Source organism: Musca vetustissima, unplaced genomic scaffold, assembly GCF_032173495.1.
Source record: "Musca vetustissima isolate MV318-11 ecotype Yass unplaced genomic scaffold, APGP_CSIRO_Mvet_v1 utg1381, whole genome shotgun sequence".
NCBI classification, from domain to species: domain Eukaryota; kingdom Metazoa; phylum Arthropoda; class Insecta; order Diptera; family Muscidae; genus Musca; species Musca vetustissima.
In genome coordinates, this window is record NW_026878567.1 from 115,280 (window position 1) to 134,143 (window position 18,864).

The 18,864-nt window shown below is 37.5% G+C and overlaps 2 protein-coding genes across 2 annotated transcripts; one reads left to right on the top strand and one right to left on the bottom strand.

Annotated features, from left to right (window-relative positions):
• Positions 1-118: 118 nt before the first annotated feature.
• Positions 119-2,669, bottom strand: LOC133323314 (probable ATP-dependent RNA helicase DDX23). The gene is made up of 2 exons (XM_061532254.1): positions 851-2,669; positions 119-782 (listed from the first exon to the last, which is right to left on the bottom strand). Exons 1-2 carry the CDS (start codon positions 2,665-2,667, stop codon positions 119-121), a joined length of 2,481 nt encoding a protein of 826 aa, XP_061388238.1. The 5' UTR covers positions 2,668-2,669.
• Positions 2,670-7,023: 4,354 nt separating this feature from the next.
• On the top strand, positions 7,024-18,575 carry LOC133323308 (solute carrier family 12 member 9). Its single transcript, XM_061532248.1, has 9 exons — positions 7,024-7,317; positions 10,297-10,431; positions 10,508-10,845; positions 13,932-14,816; positions 14,881-15,269; positions 15,335-15,526; positions 15,587-15,872; positions 15,950-16,083; positions 18,366-18,575. The coding sequence occupies exons 1-9, from the start codon at positions 7,035-7,037 to the stop codon at positions 18,562-18,564; spliced, it is 2,841 nt and encodes a 946-aa protein (XP_061388232.1). The 5' UTR covers positions 7,024-7,034; the 3' UTR covers positions 18,565-18,575.
• The last annotated feature ends 289 nt before the right edge of the window (positions 18,576-18,864 follow it).

An 18,864-nucleotide genomic window follows, 5' to 3' on the forward strand; every position in this document is an offset into this window, starting at 1 on the left:
AAAAAAATAATAATTTGTTTAAAAAACAAACTCCTCCGAGTGTTGGATACTACATTTATTGATCATATTTTTCTAATCCTCGGACTTCTATCTTTCCATTTACTTCCCGCCAATTGTTTTATGCGAAAATCTTTTCCTCTCGTCTCTTTTTCGTCACCACTGTGCCCGGTTTGTGTTGAGCATCGGGATGATTCATTAGCTCCGGTGGACAAACCGATACCGGACTTGCCATTACCACCTGTTTCAAATCATAGAACAGCGCACTATCATCCTTGGTAACAAACGAAATGGCCACACCATTTTTGCCTGCTCTGCCCGTACGACCGATACGATGTGTATAATCTTCGATGGTCTTGGCCATATCGTAATTAATAACCAATGAGACATCCTTAATATCGATACCTCTGCCAGCAACATCGGTGGCCACCAATATATCTTTGCTACCCGATTTCAAAGAAGCCAAAGCATATTCACGCTGCTCCTGACCCTTGCCACCGTGAAGTGTACATGCATTGTAGCCCAATTTTTCCAAACCTTTGGCCAAAACATCGGCACCTTTCTTTTGATTGACGAAAATAATAACCGGTGGATCGACACCCCGCTTGAGAATTTCAATCAATTTCTTGCGTTTGTCGTTTTCGCCCATCATGTAGACAATTTGTTCGGTACGTTCGGTTGGTTTGCCAACAGAACCAATGTACACAGTGGCAGGACGTCTCAAATATGAACGGGCAAGCCGTTCAACTGCGGGTGGCATAGTGGCTGTAAACATCACAGTTTGCCTGAAACGAAAAAAACAAAATTATTTCCACAATTTTTTTTCCATTTTCCCCCTCCTCTCTCTACCCACCTATATTTCTTTTTCGAATAGAAATTCTCCATCAATTTACTTGCATCCTCAGCTTCTTCGGTGTCCGGTTTCAGATTTGTCACCGGCATATATTCCAAAATTTTCTGTACATCCGGTTCGAAACCCATATCAATCATACGATCAGCTTCATCCAATACAATATAGGTACACTGATTCAAGACCAAGTAACGATTTTCCAAAACATCGATAAGACGACCCGGTGTGGCAATGACAATTTCACAGCCCATACGCAAACGAAAACCTTGCTCTTCACGTGACAGACCACCCACAACGACCACCGTTCGTATACCCAAGGGCTGACCAAATTTCACAGTTTCTTCTTCGATTTGTTGGGCCAATTCACGTGTAGGTGCCATAATGATGGCATACGGACCCTGATCGGCATCTTCGAGTCGTTCAATTTTCGGCAACGATTGAATCCATGCCAACAGCGGTATAAGGAAAGCCAATGTTTTACCCGAACCTGTCTCGGCAACACCAATAATATCACGATTTTGTAAGCCAATTGGTATAGCCTGTCTTTGAATGGGCGTTGGCTCTTTATAGCCCACACTGTCAATAATTTCCAAAAGTTCCTTGGGGAAACCGGACTCTTTCCAACTGCGTATCGGATTGGGGATTTTCCCACCTTTTATGGTTATATTGTAATCTTCACGGAAAATACGCCAATCACGTTCAGTCATTTCGTCAATATCCTTTTCGGACCAATGACGATCATCCCATTTTTGTTTTTCTTCCTTACGCTTGACTTTAATGAGGCGGACTTTTTCCTGTTCCTTTTCCGCTTCCGTACGACGTTTTTCCAGCAGATCACCATAAAATTGACTTTGCATACGCTTCTGTTCCTTGATGTCTATACCGGCAACATTACCACGACCATAGAACTGGACATGATGTCTTTCCTTGTAGAGGTTGTTGTAATCAACGGAGGTATCCTCGGCAGCATCCCAATCGAAAACGAATTTACGGTCATTCAGACGCCTTACCCTCCGCTTCTTCTTAACAATGCCCAAATAACGTTCCCGAATGGCTTCCAACTCCTTTTCTTTATCCTTTTGTGACAGATCATCTGCTCGTCGTGATTCACGTTCTCTGTCTCTTTCCTTTTCTCTCTCCCGACCTCCTCGGTCGTTTCTATCCACCCGGCGGGCTGATATACTGAAACTGTTATCAGCTGCACTGCTGGATGAAGGTGCTCCGGAAAATCCAGCCCTACTACCACTGGGTTGGCCTGCTCTCATTGCTGCAACTTCTTCCTGCCGACGTTTTAAAGCCTCGGCGGCTCGTTGTTCTTTGGTCAAGAAGACGGGTTTACTGCGTGCTTCTTCTTCCTTCTTTTTTCTTTCCAACAACTCCTCCAAGGAGAGTGGTTCAACCTTTTTCTGCTTATCTTTCTTTTGTTCTTCTGCAGCCATTTCATCATCTTCGATTATGATTACATCCTTGGATGGTTTATCACCTCCTCTACTCTCATCGCGTCTCTTGTCATGGCTTCGCGAGGACTCGTAATCCCTTTGGCGTTCACGGGATTTTGATCGGTCACGATTTCGTTCGCGATTTGATGACCGCTCAGGAGATCTACCGCCACCGCCGGCACCTCCTCTGCCACTGGTATAACGTTCCTTAGAACGAGATCTGGAATGACGTGCCGTTCTCCGATCACCGCCACCACGAGAATCCCGCTGACGTTCACGTTCCCTGTCACGAGAACGGTCTCGTTCGCGTGAACGATCCCGATCACGCGAACGTTCTCTTTCGCGTGAACGGGAACGATGTTTTCTATCACCGCCACCCATTGAAATTTTTGTTTAAATTGTTTTTTTCCCGAGGAAAAACAATTGGATATGGAAAATGTAAACTTTTGCTTTGCAAGTAAAGTGCAGCGACTGCTCTGCTTCGACAAACGTTTTTAGTACAAGCAATTTGTTTTGTTTAGAACAACTATCGGATTGTTGTTATCGATAATAAAATAAACATCAGTGATGTGGAGACACTACAATTTGTGTTAAAGGTGAGTACACACTTTAATTGCGTGATTATCTTTATTGTAATTTTTAACCCTTTTTTGTAAACATGTAAATCAATATTTTAGATCTATGTTTGAAGCTCAGCATAATGAGATGCAACGTAGCTTTTGTAAGAAAAAATACATCTCCCTCACAAAGAACCAACATTTGCAAGAGCAAAAGATGAAAAGACAAATAATTTGTTTTAAAGTATTTTTGTGTTCATGAGGGATTTTTACTCACTATACGATCAAAACATTGCAGGAACATATCATTTTTTCTTTCCACTTTCAAATATCAATTGCGTAAATTTATAATTTAATTTGTTTACAAAAAACAGTCAGCTAATTTTTATTTAGATCATGATGAAGGGCATGTGTGAACAAGAATGTAGAAGCACATATGACACTGGAAGGGTCATTTATTTTTGCATGGTAAATAACGTAGCAGTGTACCGGTTTTAGGAATTAAATGATGCAACAGCCCTATATCATGTTTTCCCATGTACTTTAAGAATATATTTCTAGATTTCGTTAATCGAGTGGTGAGTCTATTTTCGATTTTATTCAATCCTATAATTTTCGTATATGTAATAGGGTAGCTATAGGACCTTTAAATTAGGGATAGAGAGGAGATCATTGACTGATCCCTCTCAAATCTAGATGACGTTCTTTTTCAGATCATTAGAAGATTTTCTTCGAGGTCTCTTTTGACGGAGCTAGACAAAAGCCTTATAGAAATCCGAGGAGAGCAAACTGGGAAAAATACACGGATCTAACGAATTCCCAGATGACTCTTAATACAAACGTAGAAACAGCTGTGGAACTCAATGGAGCCGTGAACAATCTGACGGGCGTCATTCTCCGCTAGGTTTCGAAGATTACTATCCAAGGATCCGAAATCTGTCGGGAGTATCAAGGAACAAGATGGAGCGTAACTTTGGTTCTGAAACTCTTAGTCTTCTAGCTGAGAACCATTTCTCAGGTTGCAAAGATGTGGATACCATCAACAGTAAATGTGATGACACTCAGCCTCTCGCGACTCTAGGTTTGGATCTCATTGCAAGGTTTTTAACAGAAATAAGATACGCTTGGCAGTCAATACATTCAAAACATACAAATCGCCAGGACCAGATAAAATCAAACCTGGCATGCTTCAATTTTCCTCGTAGAGTATATATCTGATCCTATACAGACGGATCCAAAATGAAAGAAGGTGCAGGGGCTGACGTCTACTGTGAAAGGCTAGGCCTTGAGCTTACCTACAATCTGGATAGCAACAGTAGTGTTTTCCATGCTGAAATCTTTGCGATTTGGAAGGCAGCAGAGTTATGCAGATATCTTTGAGCCAGTGACTATATTTGTGGATAGTCAAGCCGCTCATAAAGCCATCAAATCTGACGCCGTCCTCAAGTGTAGAACAGTTTTGGAAGAACTTACTTACAGCTATCGGCTGAGTTCGGTACCAGGACACCGTGATATCATGCGTAATGAAAGACCAGACGAATTAGCTAGACGAGGATCTCAATCTACAGATCTAGCGATTGATATCTTAGTCAAACCACCCATATGCCATCTTTATCGGAACTAGATGCAATGTCCACCAAAAGGACGCACTGACTGTTGAACCTGAGCAAAGCTGAAATAAGAGTAATGACAGGAATCATTACTGGTCATTGCAATATCAGGGCCTTTAGTAGTAAATGGTACCATGATGTTACTGATTACTGTACACTCTGCTTTGACGAGGATGAGACGGAGGCAATTAAGCATCTCCTGTGTCGCTGTCCAGTCCTGGCCTACACACGGCACAGACTAGTGTGTGCTCACTTTCCACCGAGTCTTAGTTTCTTCTCAACGACGGAATCTGCTCTAATCTACAGCATCATTAGAATCCTAAATTGGTTAAGAAAGTAAAACCTTGGCACGTAATATATTTTCTGTTCGATCTATATAGCCATCGATACTATATCATACTTACCTTCTCATACTTTCTTTTAAGCTCGCATCTCTCTCAATCCCCCTTCTTTTCTCTCCCCATATATTTTTCTTTTCGTGGATGATCACAATGGACCTGACGATCTCAGAGTGCTGCAGCCACATTAGTAACCCCCAAAACTAACCAAGTTTGACAGATGCCAAATTCCAGTTCCATACTTTTGAATCCATCTGCCGTTTAACTTTTTTCGTCCAGATAGATCCCAAAATCCTTTAAAGCTTTGCTAAAAACTGAAACGGCATATACATTACAACTTTTTAGTGGGTTAACCTACTCTATGAGGATTTATTTGACATATATTCAAAGGAATTGACAATTGAAACCCACGATATTTGGTTAAATGTAAACGTATTATTATGAATAAAATTGGAATTATATGCCTGCATGAGACTACCTTGTGTAATTATGCCATGTAATTATAAGTTCTTTTTTCATATTCGAAATTATTATTTCGATTATAAAAGTACTGGAGTTTTCAATAAACAATGCTTTAAAGAAAATAGCTGTGCTAACGGATAGTCTCAGTGACATTTTGACGGTTAAAGGGCTAAGCAGAATGCTCGCGTTGAGCCATCCGTTGCGTTATGTGTTATCGAAAATACAACAACCACAATGAAACGATAACACAAACGCTCGAAGTTGTTGTGCGCTGCGCTTCGGAGTTAAATATATTTTAACTTTTTGCGTGCGTTAACGCGATAAGAAAAAACGCTCAACGCGAACATTCTGTTTCGCCCTTAAGGGCTAAGCAGAATGCTCGCGTTTATCGAAAATACAACAACCACAAGGAAACGATAACTTTTTGCGTGCGTTAACGCGATAACAACAAACGCTCAACGCGAACATTCTGTTTAGCCCTTTAAGAATGGTGGGAAGGGGAATTCACTGGTGGAAGAGCTAGTTGAGCTGGCGAAGCAAATAGATGGTGAAATTGAGCTACATTACATTCAATGGCATTCAAATATTTTTATTAAAGAAGCAGCAGATCAAGCAGCCAAACGATCTTTATAACGTTGAGGAAACCGCAGATCACATAATTTTTGAATGCCGAAAATATGAGTCCATCAGCAGCTCTATTAACGAGCGCAGTAGAGCAAGATCAATGGATGATTTCATCACCTGTTGGCTTCGGAAAATTCTGATAATTAATTCATTTTTGGATAAATTTCATGTAAACCTTTAGGCCTTTTCCATGTCCTGGGGGATAGATTGCTCACACTAGCAGTCATTAAAGCACAAATAATATATGCAATGTGTTGCTTATACCCCTAATATGCATTAAACAACGCCGTCGCATTTTTCAAAATAAGCCGTCAACCAAGAACTGACAACACATGTCGCCGTCAAATCCAATCATTAACATTGATGTCTGACGGCCCCACAACAAACTCCGCCATCAAAATAAGCAAATCCAGTTTTGTTTTATTCTTATTGGATCTCACATATGTGACGGAACGTCAGTTTTTTTGTGCGAAAAGAAATAAACAAACGGATGACGCATTGACTAAAAAAACACAAGAAAAAAGAAAATAGCTAAACAATTTCAAACCGTGGAAAATAGAACAATTTTTTGCTAAGTGAAGACACGCGAATATAGTGACAATGAGAAAATAGTGGAATAGTGAAAATAATTGCCTAAGGCAGCAGCAGCAGCGCTTTCTCTTGCTTCAAAACGACGAAAATTACATGCCAAATTAAAATTTTGTTGTTACTGTGCATTGCAAATTTTTACTAACTAAACCAGCAGCTGTTTGTAGTTGTTGTCTTCTTCATCGAGTGGTGTTTGTGAATTATTAATCAGCCAACCAGCCAGTCGAATAAAAAGAATTAAACCAAAAAGAAACAGCATCATTTGCTGGTATCCAAAATACAACAACCACACCATACACAAAAAAGTAGCGGTGGCGGCGACGTCGTTAGCAGCAGCGGCGATACTGTTGTCGTCATCTCCACATAAAAGCTATTGTAGTTTTTTGTTGATGATTATAAATTTGCATTAGTGGGCGTCTTGTTTTCTTTATTTGTTTAATAAGGGAAAAAGCCAAGCCAGCGATACTTGTAACTACTTCGATCTAGTTCAGTGTTTTGAGATCCAACAGCTGTCTGGTGTTGGTGGCCTTTGTTTTGTGCATGGTGTTGTAAAAAATAAAAGCCGAACAATGAATTCACAGACTAGTATTAATGGTGATCCAGAAACGGCACCAATTGCTGCTCCGCGTACCGCTGGCAGGGCATCATCGATGATGCGTTCATTTGGAACACTTTTCGGTTCAAATAACAGTGTGGAGAGGAGGCCGCCGTCACAGAATGCCAACGAAAATGGCTATGTTGAATTCGGAATGCAAGATCCTGACCGTAGCGGTCGAACATTGGGTACATTTGCGGGCGTCTTTAGTCCTGTGGCATTATCCATGTTTAGTGCTTTGGTATTTATTCGTGTTGGTAAGTTCCATTTTTTTCAAATAATATTTGAAAACAATTTTTATAAATTTTTAATGATCGTTACTCTTTTATTTGTTTTGTTGTTGTCGTCGTTCTATTTTCGCAGCTAATGAGGTTATTGGTTGGTGGTGTTAGTCATTCCAATTCATTGATTGATGACACTGTGTTGGGCATTAGGCGATTATGTACATAATGAAGGTATACTACGCTGTTGAAATAACTTTGGTCGTCGTCGTCGTCAAATGTAATGTGTTAAGTCCATGTCGTCGGTTCTTTAGTTGTTACCTATGACTTGGTTATGTTATTTTGGAAATATGATAAATTTCGGTCATTATATCACATTTGATATCTAAATAGGACAACTCTGTATTTATGTGACTTGGTTGGTCGATCTCAGTACAAGTCTAGGTTATTTTGAAAAGTATCGAAAAAGCATGTCGTCAATTATGTCAAACTCATACACATAAATAATTAATGCATTGAAGTATCTTTTATGTTTCAAGTTACTCTGCTTGAAAACCTTAAGGCAATATTGGCAATATAGTTCTAATGTAAGATTTTTCGATATTTCCACCGCATTCAACTAAGCTGGATGCTGACATTTTGAAGCCGAAATTTCCGTTTTCGAGGCCATTGACATTACACCTTCAAACTTTTTATGATGTTGGTAATTTTGGTGTGCTTGTAGCTCTTGATTTGTCAAAGACTTTCGACAAGGTAGATTACATATCGGTAATTGAGAAGTTGAAAATAATTTTCTGTTTGATAGATCTGCATGTAAGTTAATATATTTATACCTTTCTGATCGTTCACAGTTTGTTTCTTTAAAGGGAGTTTCTTCTAGCCAACGGGATATAAATACGGGTATTCCGCAAGGCTCCGTATTGGGCCCTTTTTTATACTGTACATAAATGATATAGCAATATTCTACACAACGATTACACTGTTTGACGGATTTTGAGACTATTCAAAAAAAATCAACAGACTCACAGAACATTTTGCCGAAAGATGTAAAATGTCCCAATACCCACATATTAAATTGTACAAATATCCATATTATACGCAATAAAGAAATTGTAATTATTAAATTCTTAATAATTCAAAATATGGAGTATTTCAGAGGACAATTCTTGAACAAACAATTTGCGAGAATTTTGCGTTTGAATTCAAATGACCAATACTAGCAACACAGTAAAACGTATTTCTCAATAAAACGATTTCATTTAAAATGAAATTAGTTTTTAGTATTAGTTTTGAAACAAAACTAATACTAAAAACTAATTTAATTTAATTAAAACATTACCCAAGCTTCATAACAGAAGGCATCAACTGGATTATCTCAAGGGACGAGGTCACATCTAACCGAACGGAACATTCTTGTATGAATAGGAAAATTAGACGACGTTCCTTTGTGATTTTAATTTTAAATAAAATTCCAATTCAACCCCATCCAGAACTGATATAGAGAAATTGTAATATCTACCCTTGCTGATGGATTTACACCAATTGGACCGAATTTACAGTTATCAAGTGTATCTGTACTTATCAGGTGAATCTATACTTATCAGGTGCATCTGTACTTATCCAGTGCATCTGTATTTACAAAATACATCTGAACTTTCTAAAAGCGTCTCTGTTGACACCTTTCCTTGCAGAACTGTCTCAAATGCTTAAATTAATAGAACTCACAAAATTTTAAATAGAGCATTGACATTTTGCACATACATATATACATTGCGAACACTCGTAGGATGAAAAAGGGTATAGGTCCATGTTTTGAAATATCTCTGATATAAATATCCCTTGCTAATTTACGTATTTTTCTTTTTTTGATTGTCCGAGTCGAATGGTATGGCAATTTGAAAATCCGTGATCTTGGAGAGTCAAGAACTTCTTCACAGAAAATTTTGTAATGTAGGTCCATGTTTTGACATAATTCCACATAATTGCGTATTTTGAAGGTATTTGTTATACCCTTCACCACACTTTGGTACAGGGTATTATGTCTTTGTGTACATGTTTATATCAGGCAAAGAGAAACGAGATAGACCCATGGTTCCTTTTGAGAATATGCATACAATCACTTTTTAAGTCGATTTATGCATGTCCATCCGTCCGTCGGTCTTTCCATGTTAAATTGTAAACAAAGTACAAGTCGCATTTATGATTCGAATTGGATGAAATTTGGCACAGCTCATTTATTTGGCCATGGACGAACCCTATTGAAATTGGGAAAAATCGGTTCAGATTTAGATAAAGCCCCCATATATAGTTTTGTCCGATTTAACCCTTTCAGTGTTTTTGCCGAATATATTCGACATTTAAAATGACTCTCTTTCCTTGCGATTTTTCGGTTATCCTATGTACCGTTACAATTGATGTTTTTGTTTTTGCTTAAAGACAGACAAAACTATCCGAGGGTTAAAATACAAATTGCCTTTTTTACTAAACTCTGTGCCTTTATATCTTTCGATTTGCACGAAATTCTGGACAGCGTACTGAATGAAATCTAGAATGATGTGTGCTAAGTTTCGTAAAAATCGGTTCAGATTTAGATATAGCTCCCATATATATTTCCGTCCGATTTATTGTAAATAGTACAACAAAGTCCCTTTATATCCTTCGATTTGCATTAAACTTGACATAGCGTACTGTATATGACTTCTATAGATTTTAGGACTTTTTGTAGGAAATTTTTCGTGTATTGTGCTCATATGAGAACGCAGTTTATTAAAAGGCTTTACTTGTCTTTTCTGGAATTCTATTGTTAAAAAATTGTCTTCTATATAAGACGATCTTCAATATATGTTGTATATCCGAAAAAATAATAATTTTATATCAGTTTTTCAAATGACCTTACAATAATATTTATATTGTGATAACTATTATATAAATTATACTTTCATGCTTTATTAAAGAATTAAAATCGTTATCAATATTATTTCAACTCAAGCTTATAATCTTATTTTTTTATTTTAGGTTTTATTGTGGGCAATGCCGGTCTATATGTAACACTTTTGCAATTTGTAATCGCCTACATTATATTACTATTCACAGTAGCTTCCGTATGCGCAATTTCCACCAATGGTGCGATCGAGGGCGGAGGTGTATATTGTAAGTTATTACTATCACGAATCCAATCGTATAGGCTTTAATAATTTTAAAATATTTGTTTTTGTATTTCTTATAGTTATGATAAGTCGTACATTGGGTCTTGAATTTGGTGGCTCTATTGGCACCCTATTCTTTTTGGCCAATGTGGTTGGTAGTGCTATGGCCATATCGGGTTGTGTTGAAGGTATTATGAATAACTTTGGGCCCGGTGGTTATTTCTCCGGTGAAGCAGGTTTTTTACCCGATGGCTCATGGTGGCGTTTCCTATTTTGTACTTTAATAAATACCTTAATGCTGCTGGTATGCCTTATCGGAGCTTCACTGTTTGCCAAAACCTCGGTATTAATTTTGGGCATTGTGACAGTGTGTTTGTTGGCCACCTACATAAGCTTTTTGGCTGAAGGTCCAAAACTGGTAAGTGATTTAATTTGTATTAAGTACAGATTTTATTTTTAGTTTTATTTTTCTTATTATGTTTTTATAGAAGCACGAGAAACCCAAAAGAAATAAATAATAACAAATAAAATGTGATTTTTTTGTGGTATAAAAATTAGCATTTACTTTTTTACCACTTTGTTATCACATTTGGCTGTAGTAGCATTTGTTTTGTGTTTGTCCATCATCATTAATACCCGGCAGCTTATCGCCAATAATTGTATATGAAAAGTTTTGCTTTGAACAGTTTTTTTATTTGTCTGTTACTCAAAAACAAAGATTTATATGTGTGTTACCTATTAACACATTTTGGTTATGATATATTACAATTGATTTTGTTAGTCATCATTTATCGTATTTTATCGTTTATTGTAATTTTACAATTTTTATTTCTTTATTTTTTTTTTGGGTCATGTTATCATTTTGTTGTAAAGCCCAATCGGGACTTTTTTAAACTAGATATAGAATATTAATAATGCATTTTAAAATGAATAATGATGTCACAATTTTTGGTTCTATCTAACAACACACACTATCATTTAATCCTTTCAAAAAATATTTTGTTTTGGAAAGGTATTTTTTCTTAGTCAATACCGAAAAAAGTGGAAGTAATTTGTTATGTATTTAAATGTTATTAACATGTCGAGGAAATATTCTCTAGATATTTCGAGGAAATATTCTCTAGATATTGAATATAGTGTGAATCAACTGTGGTATTCAAATAGTTTACATACTTCCTGAATTAAGAAGTAGTAATCGCACAATCGGAAGTACTGATAACAATGTGACACAAAATGGAGCTCATGGTTTGGGGTGTGGAAAATTCCTTATGGGGATGAAAATAATTGACGAGTTCATTATAAGAACACAGAAGGAAGAATTTGCCATGGGTCCAGTTGTTGACCTCTAAAGTTCATGAGGTCAAAGCTTTATAACTTTGTTTGCGGCTATTGCAGGTTACTTTTGACATGTCATGTCTTCAGTCAAATCGAATGAGGAATATTTTTGTAAAACATATTCTCCTTTCTGTCCTTATGTTATTGAATGGTAAACTTAGACATTTCTGATCTCCTCATACTGATATTAAATATGGTGGCAAAAACAAGAATTCGATATTCATATTTTTTCATCGTTCCTTTCTAATTTTACCCGAAATTTCGTATAATTTGTACATTAAGGGAAAATACATAGATAGGATCTACGATCCGAAAAAAACCCTTGTCTCACTCTGCCAACGTCCGTCTAACCGCAACCGACGGATTAAATGCACTTTGGACATTTTGGACCACCACAATAACTGGACACGTTTTTGGGGTATATCATAATATGGATCTATATTGGTTTTTGTTTTTTTTTTTGCGATTGACTGACAATCAATGAATTTCGCTGATGTGCACATCGGGATCAGCTTTGCCAATAATTCCCACTCGTCGGTCTTGGTGAGACCCATACTCTCGGGTTGATAAGACCCATACGTCGTAATAGAAGGTTTGATATTCGATCACCCTGATTTACATTCGGATTTGCCCCACGACTGTTTTAATATCATAACCGTGGTTCTGGATTTTGCAGTGGATCGGGTGCAGTGGTTTGTTACTCGAAAGTGTGTTGCGACACAGTCGCCTTTTGGACGATCTTGATACTTCCCTATGTTTGATGGTGCCAAGGATTTCTCGCATTTAGAAACAAATTCGAAATTGGTATACTCTGATCCCCTCGAGTAGGGGTTATTTTAAACAACTTTTGTACCCGAAGTTGGAATTATTTTTTTTCAGAAGTATTTTACAGCGCTATTCGGGTAGTTGCTTGTAAATTTCTGAATGAACTCCAAATTATTCTTGCATATAAAAAAATCCTTGTCCAGTTATGGTATTTATGTCCCGTTCGATAAAACGCTTGCAGTAATTTATCTTCTTTTCGGATGTTTTCATTGTCTTGGCACAGTTCCTTTTGAGAATATGCATAGAATCACTTTCTAAGTCGTTTATGCATGTCCGCCCGTCTGTCTGTCCATGTTAAATTGTAAACAAAGTACAGGTCGCATTTATGATTGGAATTGGAGGAAATTTGGCACAGTTTATTTATTTGGTCCAAGGACGAACTCTATTGAAATTGAGAAAAATCGATTCAGATTTTGATATAGTTTTCATATATATTTTCGTCCGATTTTAGGTAAATGGTGCACCAATGTCCCTATATATCTTTCGGTTTGCACGAAATTTGGCATAGAGTACAAAATTGAGGCTAGAATGATGTGCGTAAAGTTTCCTGAAAATCAGTTAAGATTTAGATATAGCTCCCATATATATTTTCCTCCGATTTAATGTAAGGGGTGTACCAAAGTCCTTATATATATTTTAATTTGCATGAAATTTTGGCACGTGCTGAATTTAGTCTAAAATTATGTGTGTAAGGTTTCGTGAAAATTGGAGGTTTAGATATAGCTCCAATGTCAAATACAAATTACGTTTCCTCGCAGTTTTTCTTTAGCAATAAACATATGTTTTTAATTAGTGGAGATGCCATCTTTTTCACAAATTATGTCAAATATGCATGTAAAAAAATGGCAGAGTATTTTTCAATTATTATGCAATTAACAGGTGAAATGTAAAAGGAAATTTATTTTTGAACCAATTTGACAAAGCCTATGATCTAATTGGGGTCTATTTTGGGGAAAAAAGTTAAATTCTCAATTTCATATCTTTCAAACTGTTTGTGTCTTCTGCCTCTCAGCGATGGACATCTACAGAGGATATGTTTAATGGTTTCTAGCTCCTCTTCGTCCTCACATAGACGACAGTGATCCTCTCCGTTGGAGTCCCATTTCGAAGTGAGAGATCTAATCTTGTAGTGATGATCCCCACAATGATTTTGATCTCTCTCTTATTATGTGACAACTGTGAACAAGTTCTTCGGCGAGGCTTCCCTTAGACCCGCTAACTGTTCAAGAGTTCTCATTTAATTCGTAGCGAACTCTCTTTCTACTTGGTTTCCCACTATCCGCAACCTGTGGACGCATCCTATAGCAGTCAAATATTAATTTTATTTCTCTTTCTTTATTTTAGGTTCCTACACCCGATGAAAATACCCTATTACCGAATACAACACAATTAATCTACACTGGCCTAAATACCACAACGCTAACCAATAATTTAGGCGAAAGTTATACCCAGGATTATACATCGAAAGGAAAAATGGTTGATTTTGCAACAACATTTGGTGTATTGTTTGCTGGTGTTACGGGTATTATGGCTGGAGCTAATATGTCTGGAGAACTGAAAAGTCCATCGAAAAGTATTCCCTTGGGAACATTATCGGCCGTTGCATTTACCTTCGTTTCCTATGTTATATTATCGTTCTTGATGGCCTTCACGACACCTCACGAAACAATGCAAAATAATTATCTTTTCCTGTTATACGTGAACTTTTGGCCACCATTTACCGCAATTGGTATATTGACAGCGACATTTTCGACGGGTTTGAGTAATTTAATCGGTTCCAGTCGTATTTTGGAGGCGTTGTCCAAAGATCAGGTGTTTGGTTCATTTTTAAATTTCATTCTAAAGGGTACATGGAAAGGAAATCCCATTGCTGCGGTTGTTTCCAGTTGGGTATTGGTGGAATGTATTCTGTTGATTGGTTCATTGAATACGATTGCCCAAATTAATTCGGTGTTGTTTATGTTGTCATATTTGGCCACAAATTTGGCTTGCTTGGGTATTGAGTTGACGGGAGCACCCAATTTCCGGCCATTGTTTAAGTACTTCTCTTGGCACACCTGTCTGTTTGGTTTGATCGGAACACTGGTGATGATGTTTGTCATCAATCCCATTTATGCTTCATCAAGTATTATTTTGTGTTTATTGTTGGTTATTGCCCTGCATCTGTTTTCGCCAGCTACACAGTCGGCACAATGGGGTTCCATTTCACAGGCTCTTATGTTCCATCAGGTGAGAGAAGTCAATAATTTCTAGATGGAATATATTTTTTAATAATGAGTTCTTTACTTTTCAGGTCCGTAAATATTTGCTTATGTTGGATCCACGTAAAGATCATGTAAAATTCTGGCGTCCCCAAATGTTATTGTTGGTTTCCTCACCACGTTCCTGTTGTCCTTTGGTTGACTTTGTCAATGATATGAAAAAGAGTGGTCTGTACATTATTGGACACGTACGTGTGGGCAGCCACACCGAAATTGATGATGAAACTTTGGAGGATAATAAACAGTGGTTATCTTTTGTCGATCACATGCGTGTTAAGGCATTTGCCGAAACTACGTTGGCCAAATCGGTGCGTGAAGGTGTACAACATTTGATACGTCTATCGGGTATTGGTGCAATGAAACCAAATACCATTGTTTTGGGATTCTATGATAACGAAGCACCCAAAGATTTCTTCCAAACGTAAGTGTGTCATATTTGGTATCCATTAAAAATTGGTATTTAATTAGTCTTATTTTTTTGCACAGTTCAACCTCGCCCTATAAAACAGATGGCTTTAATACGGGTGAAATGCAAAATTTCCCCATTCGACGTGATGGCGAGGAGAAACACATTGATGTTACCGAATATGTAGAGATTATCAGTGATATTTTGCGCATGAAGAAGAATTTATGTTTGTGCCGACATTTCCATCGTTTGGATAAACATTTTATATCAAAGTAAGGAGAAATAGACTCTTTACTCTCTTCAGTTCGTGATTAATTTTATTATCTTTATAGGAGCAAACATGTAAAATATATTGATGTATGGCCGATAAATGTTTTCGATCCTAAAACTGAAAATCCTTTCGATGTTGTCTCTCTGTTCATGATGCAATTGGCTGTAATTATGTTGGCTAAATGGAAACATTTGACATTACGTGTATTCTTGTGTGAAACCAATGACACAAATTCCACAGCACAATTTGATACTCATGATCCTAATATGCCACAAATGGAAATATTCTCACGCATGAAATTGGAACAATCACTTAAATCGCTGAGAATTAATGCCCAAATTATGGAGGTATATTGAGCGCAGCATTAATGTGCAATAATTTGTATACTAATAGTCTATATATTTTTGTTGTTGTTTATTTATAGATTCAAGAATGGGCACGTGATACGGAATTTACTCGCCACTCGCGTATCTTGAAACAATTTACACAATCAGCTGAAGTCACCGGAGAAAGTGTTACGGAAGATAATATCAATCGTTCGTTGTTGTATATGCAAAGGTAAGAAAGATGATTTTTAATCATTTGTGGAATATTTTCATACCATTAAAAAATTAAAAAGAAGAAACATAATGAGTAACACGGAAAATGGTTCTAATAACAAAGTACTCAAAAGAGAAGCCCTGATTATTTTGATAACAAAATAATGAAATATGAGCACTGTTCTACTTTCATTGGTTTTTAGATCAAGAGGTAATGATTAATAGAAACAGTTCCCGGTCATTAATATTACGAGAGTTAAAAGTCTTGGACCGTCATAAGACTAACATAAGCGAGAGCAATTGCAAAAGATGTTTTCAATAACTTTAGAAGTTCGAAGACGATCAGATACTGCTCTAGTTCTAACCATAAACGATGCCAGCTAGCAATAAAGTGTAGCTGCTTTTATGACTGTCTCAGTCGGTGTATTCGCCGAGAGCAATTCAGATTAATCTCTACCAATCGCAAGGCAGCTGGTTAACTCAATAATGATTAATAGAAGCAGTTTGGTGGCATTAGTGTTACAACGACGAGAGGAGACATTATTGTACCATCGTAGTACATACTTAGGCGAAAGCATTTGGCAAAGGCGATCAGATATTGTCATAGTTCGAACTTAAACGATGCCAATTATGAATTGGGCGTAGCTACTTTTATATCTCTCAATCACTTCCTGGAAATCCAAAGATTTTGGGCTTGGGGGAAGCATGGATGCTAGGCTAAAACTTAAAGAAATTGATTTTACTTACTTACTTACTTAGCTGGCTTGTGACAGAACTTTCGTTCCATAAGCCGAGCTTAAAAAAATTTTCCAGGCGCGTCGGTCTTGTGCGCATCTCTTCCAATTTGAAAGATCATATTCGGCAATGTTGTCTTCCACTTGATTTTTCCATCTTATTCGTGGCCTTCCCCTTCTGCGTGAACCAGCAGCTGGTTCGCTTTTATATGCCTTTTGGGCTGGGGCATCTTCATCCATTCTCACAACATGACCTAGCCAACGTAGTCGCTGCAGCTCAGTACGTCTAACAATGCCGATGTCCGAGAATAACTGGTATAACTCATGGTTCATTCGACGGCGATATTCACCGTCAACTCAGATCGGCCCATAGATCTTTTGGAGATTTTTTTTCTCTGAAACACTCCAAGAGCTGCCTCATCTGCTTGCGTAAGTACCCATGCTTCTGATCCATATAACAGTACGGGTAGTATCAGCGTCTTGTAGAGTGTGAGTTTGGTCTGGCGGGAGGTGGCCTTGCTTTTGAGTTGCTTACTCAGACCATAGTAGCATCTGTTGGCCAACACTTCTTCGAATTTTAAAACCGATGTCATTAGTTTTATTTATGGCGGTACCAAGGTATGTAAATCTTTGACTGCCTCGAAGCTGTAGTTATCAAGTTCCACAGTTGGTCCTACTGGACGTCTTGCGCGTTGATACCATCTGCTTGGTCACAAGATCACAAGACAAACTGTCGCCTTGTCTGAATCCTCGTTCGGCATTAAAGGGCTCCGAGAGGTCCATTTCGACTTTAACTGCTGATCTTGTGCCAGTTATAGTTATCCTGGTGTAGCTTTTGCTGCAGTTTGTAGTGAGTGGGCAATTCTATGCTATTAACGGGTCAAGAAGTGCTTTCGTCAAGCTATATGTTGGGTTTGCAGCTTTTTCGACCTTTGCTGCTACATTAAGATGGGTGCGTACATTGGCAGCCACAAGGTAATGGTCCGAATCGATATTCGCTCCTCGGATCGATCGGACGTCTAAAACACTGGATGAAGGCCTTCCGTCTATCACAACATGATCGATTTGATTTTTCCTTGTTCGATCGGGAGAAATCCAAGTGGCCTTGTGTATATCAAGCATCTCGGCGCTACTAACCACCATCAACCTCATGTCGTTGTCGGATGTTTCCTCATGGAGGCAGTGGGACCAAAAATATTTTCCCTTCCGATTTTTGCATTAAAATCTCTCCTAGAAATCTCCTAGCAGAATTTTAATGTCATGACCATTGCAGCCCTGAAATTTCTTAGCGCTCGTAAAATATGTCTTTGATCCGTTCATCTTTGTCTTATGGGCGCAAATCGAACTGACGTAGAAGAACTTCGCTTTTATACGGATTATAGCAATTCGTTCATCTTTTCTTTGCTTTTTCATAGTAAGAGGGGTTTTTCGAGTGTGGGCAACTAATCCTACGCCTCAACCCATTTTTTATAGTTCTTATGGGTGAACTCGCGCCACATATCAGCTCAATATTTCAATGGATGATGAAAATAGTTACCCCAAAATTTTATTGTATTTTCACTTACAGAGCAAATCAAATTATTCGTGAACGTTCCGATCAAACAGCATTATCGTTTATATATTTGGCTGCACCACCACCAATCGATTCACCTAATTTCCGAGAAATCAGTGCCCGCTATATGGAATTGTTGACAGAATTGACAGCTGAATTGCCGCCCACCATTTTAGTGCATGGCGTAAGTACGGTGACATCAACAACGCTATAAGCGTTCCACATACAACATGCAGATAGACGGCTACGACGACGAGTAAGAGTGACAAAAGCGAATGAATTATTTCTGTATTAAAAAAAGGATCGTATCATTTAGTGTGGATATCTTCGCTGAAATTGAACATAGAAACAAATATAAAGAATATCATGTATAAAAAAGTTTGTTATTGGTATTACATAAAAAATCAGCATTTTTTTTAATTATTATAATTCTATAAATATATATTAAATATTATTATGATTATTATTATTATTGTAAATTTATTAATATCTACACCAATATTTTATTTTAGAA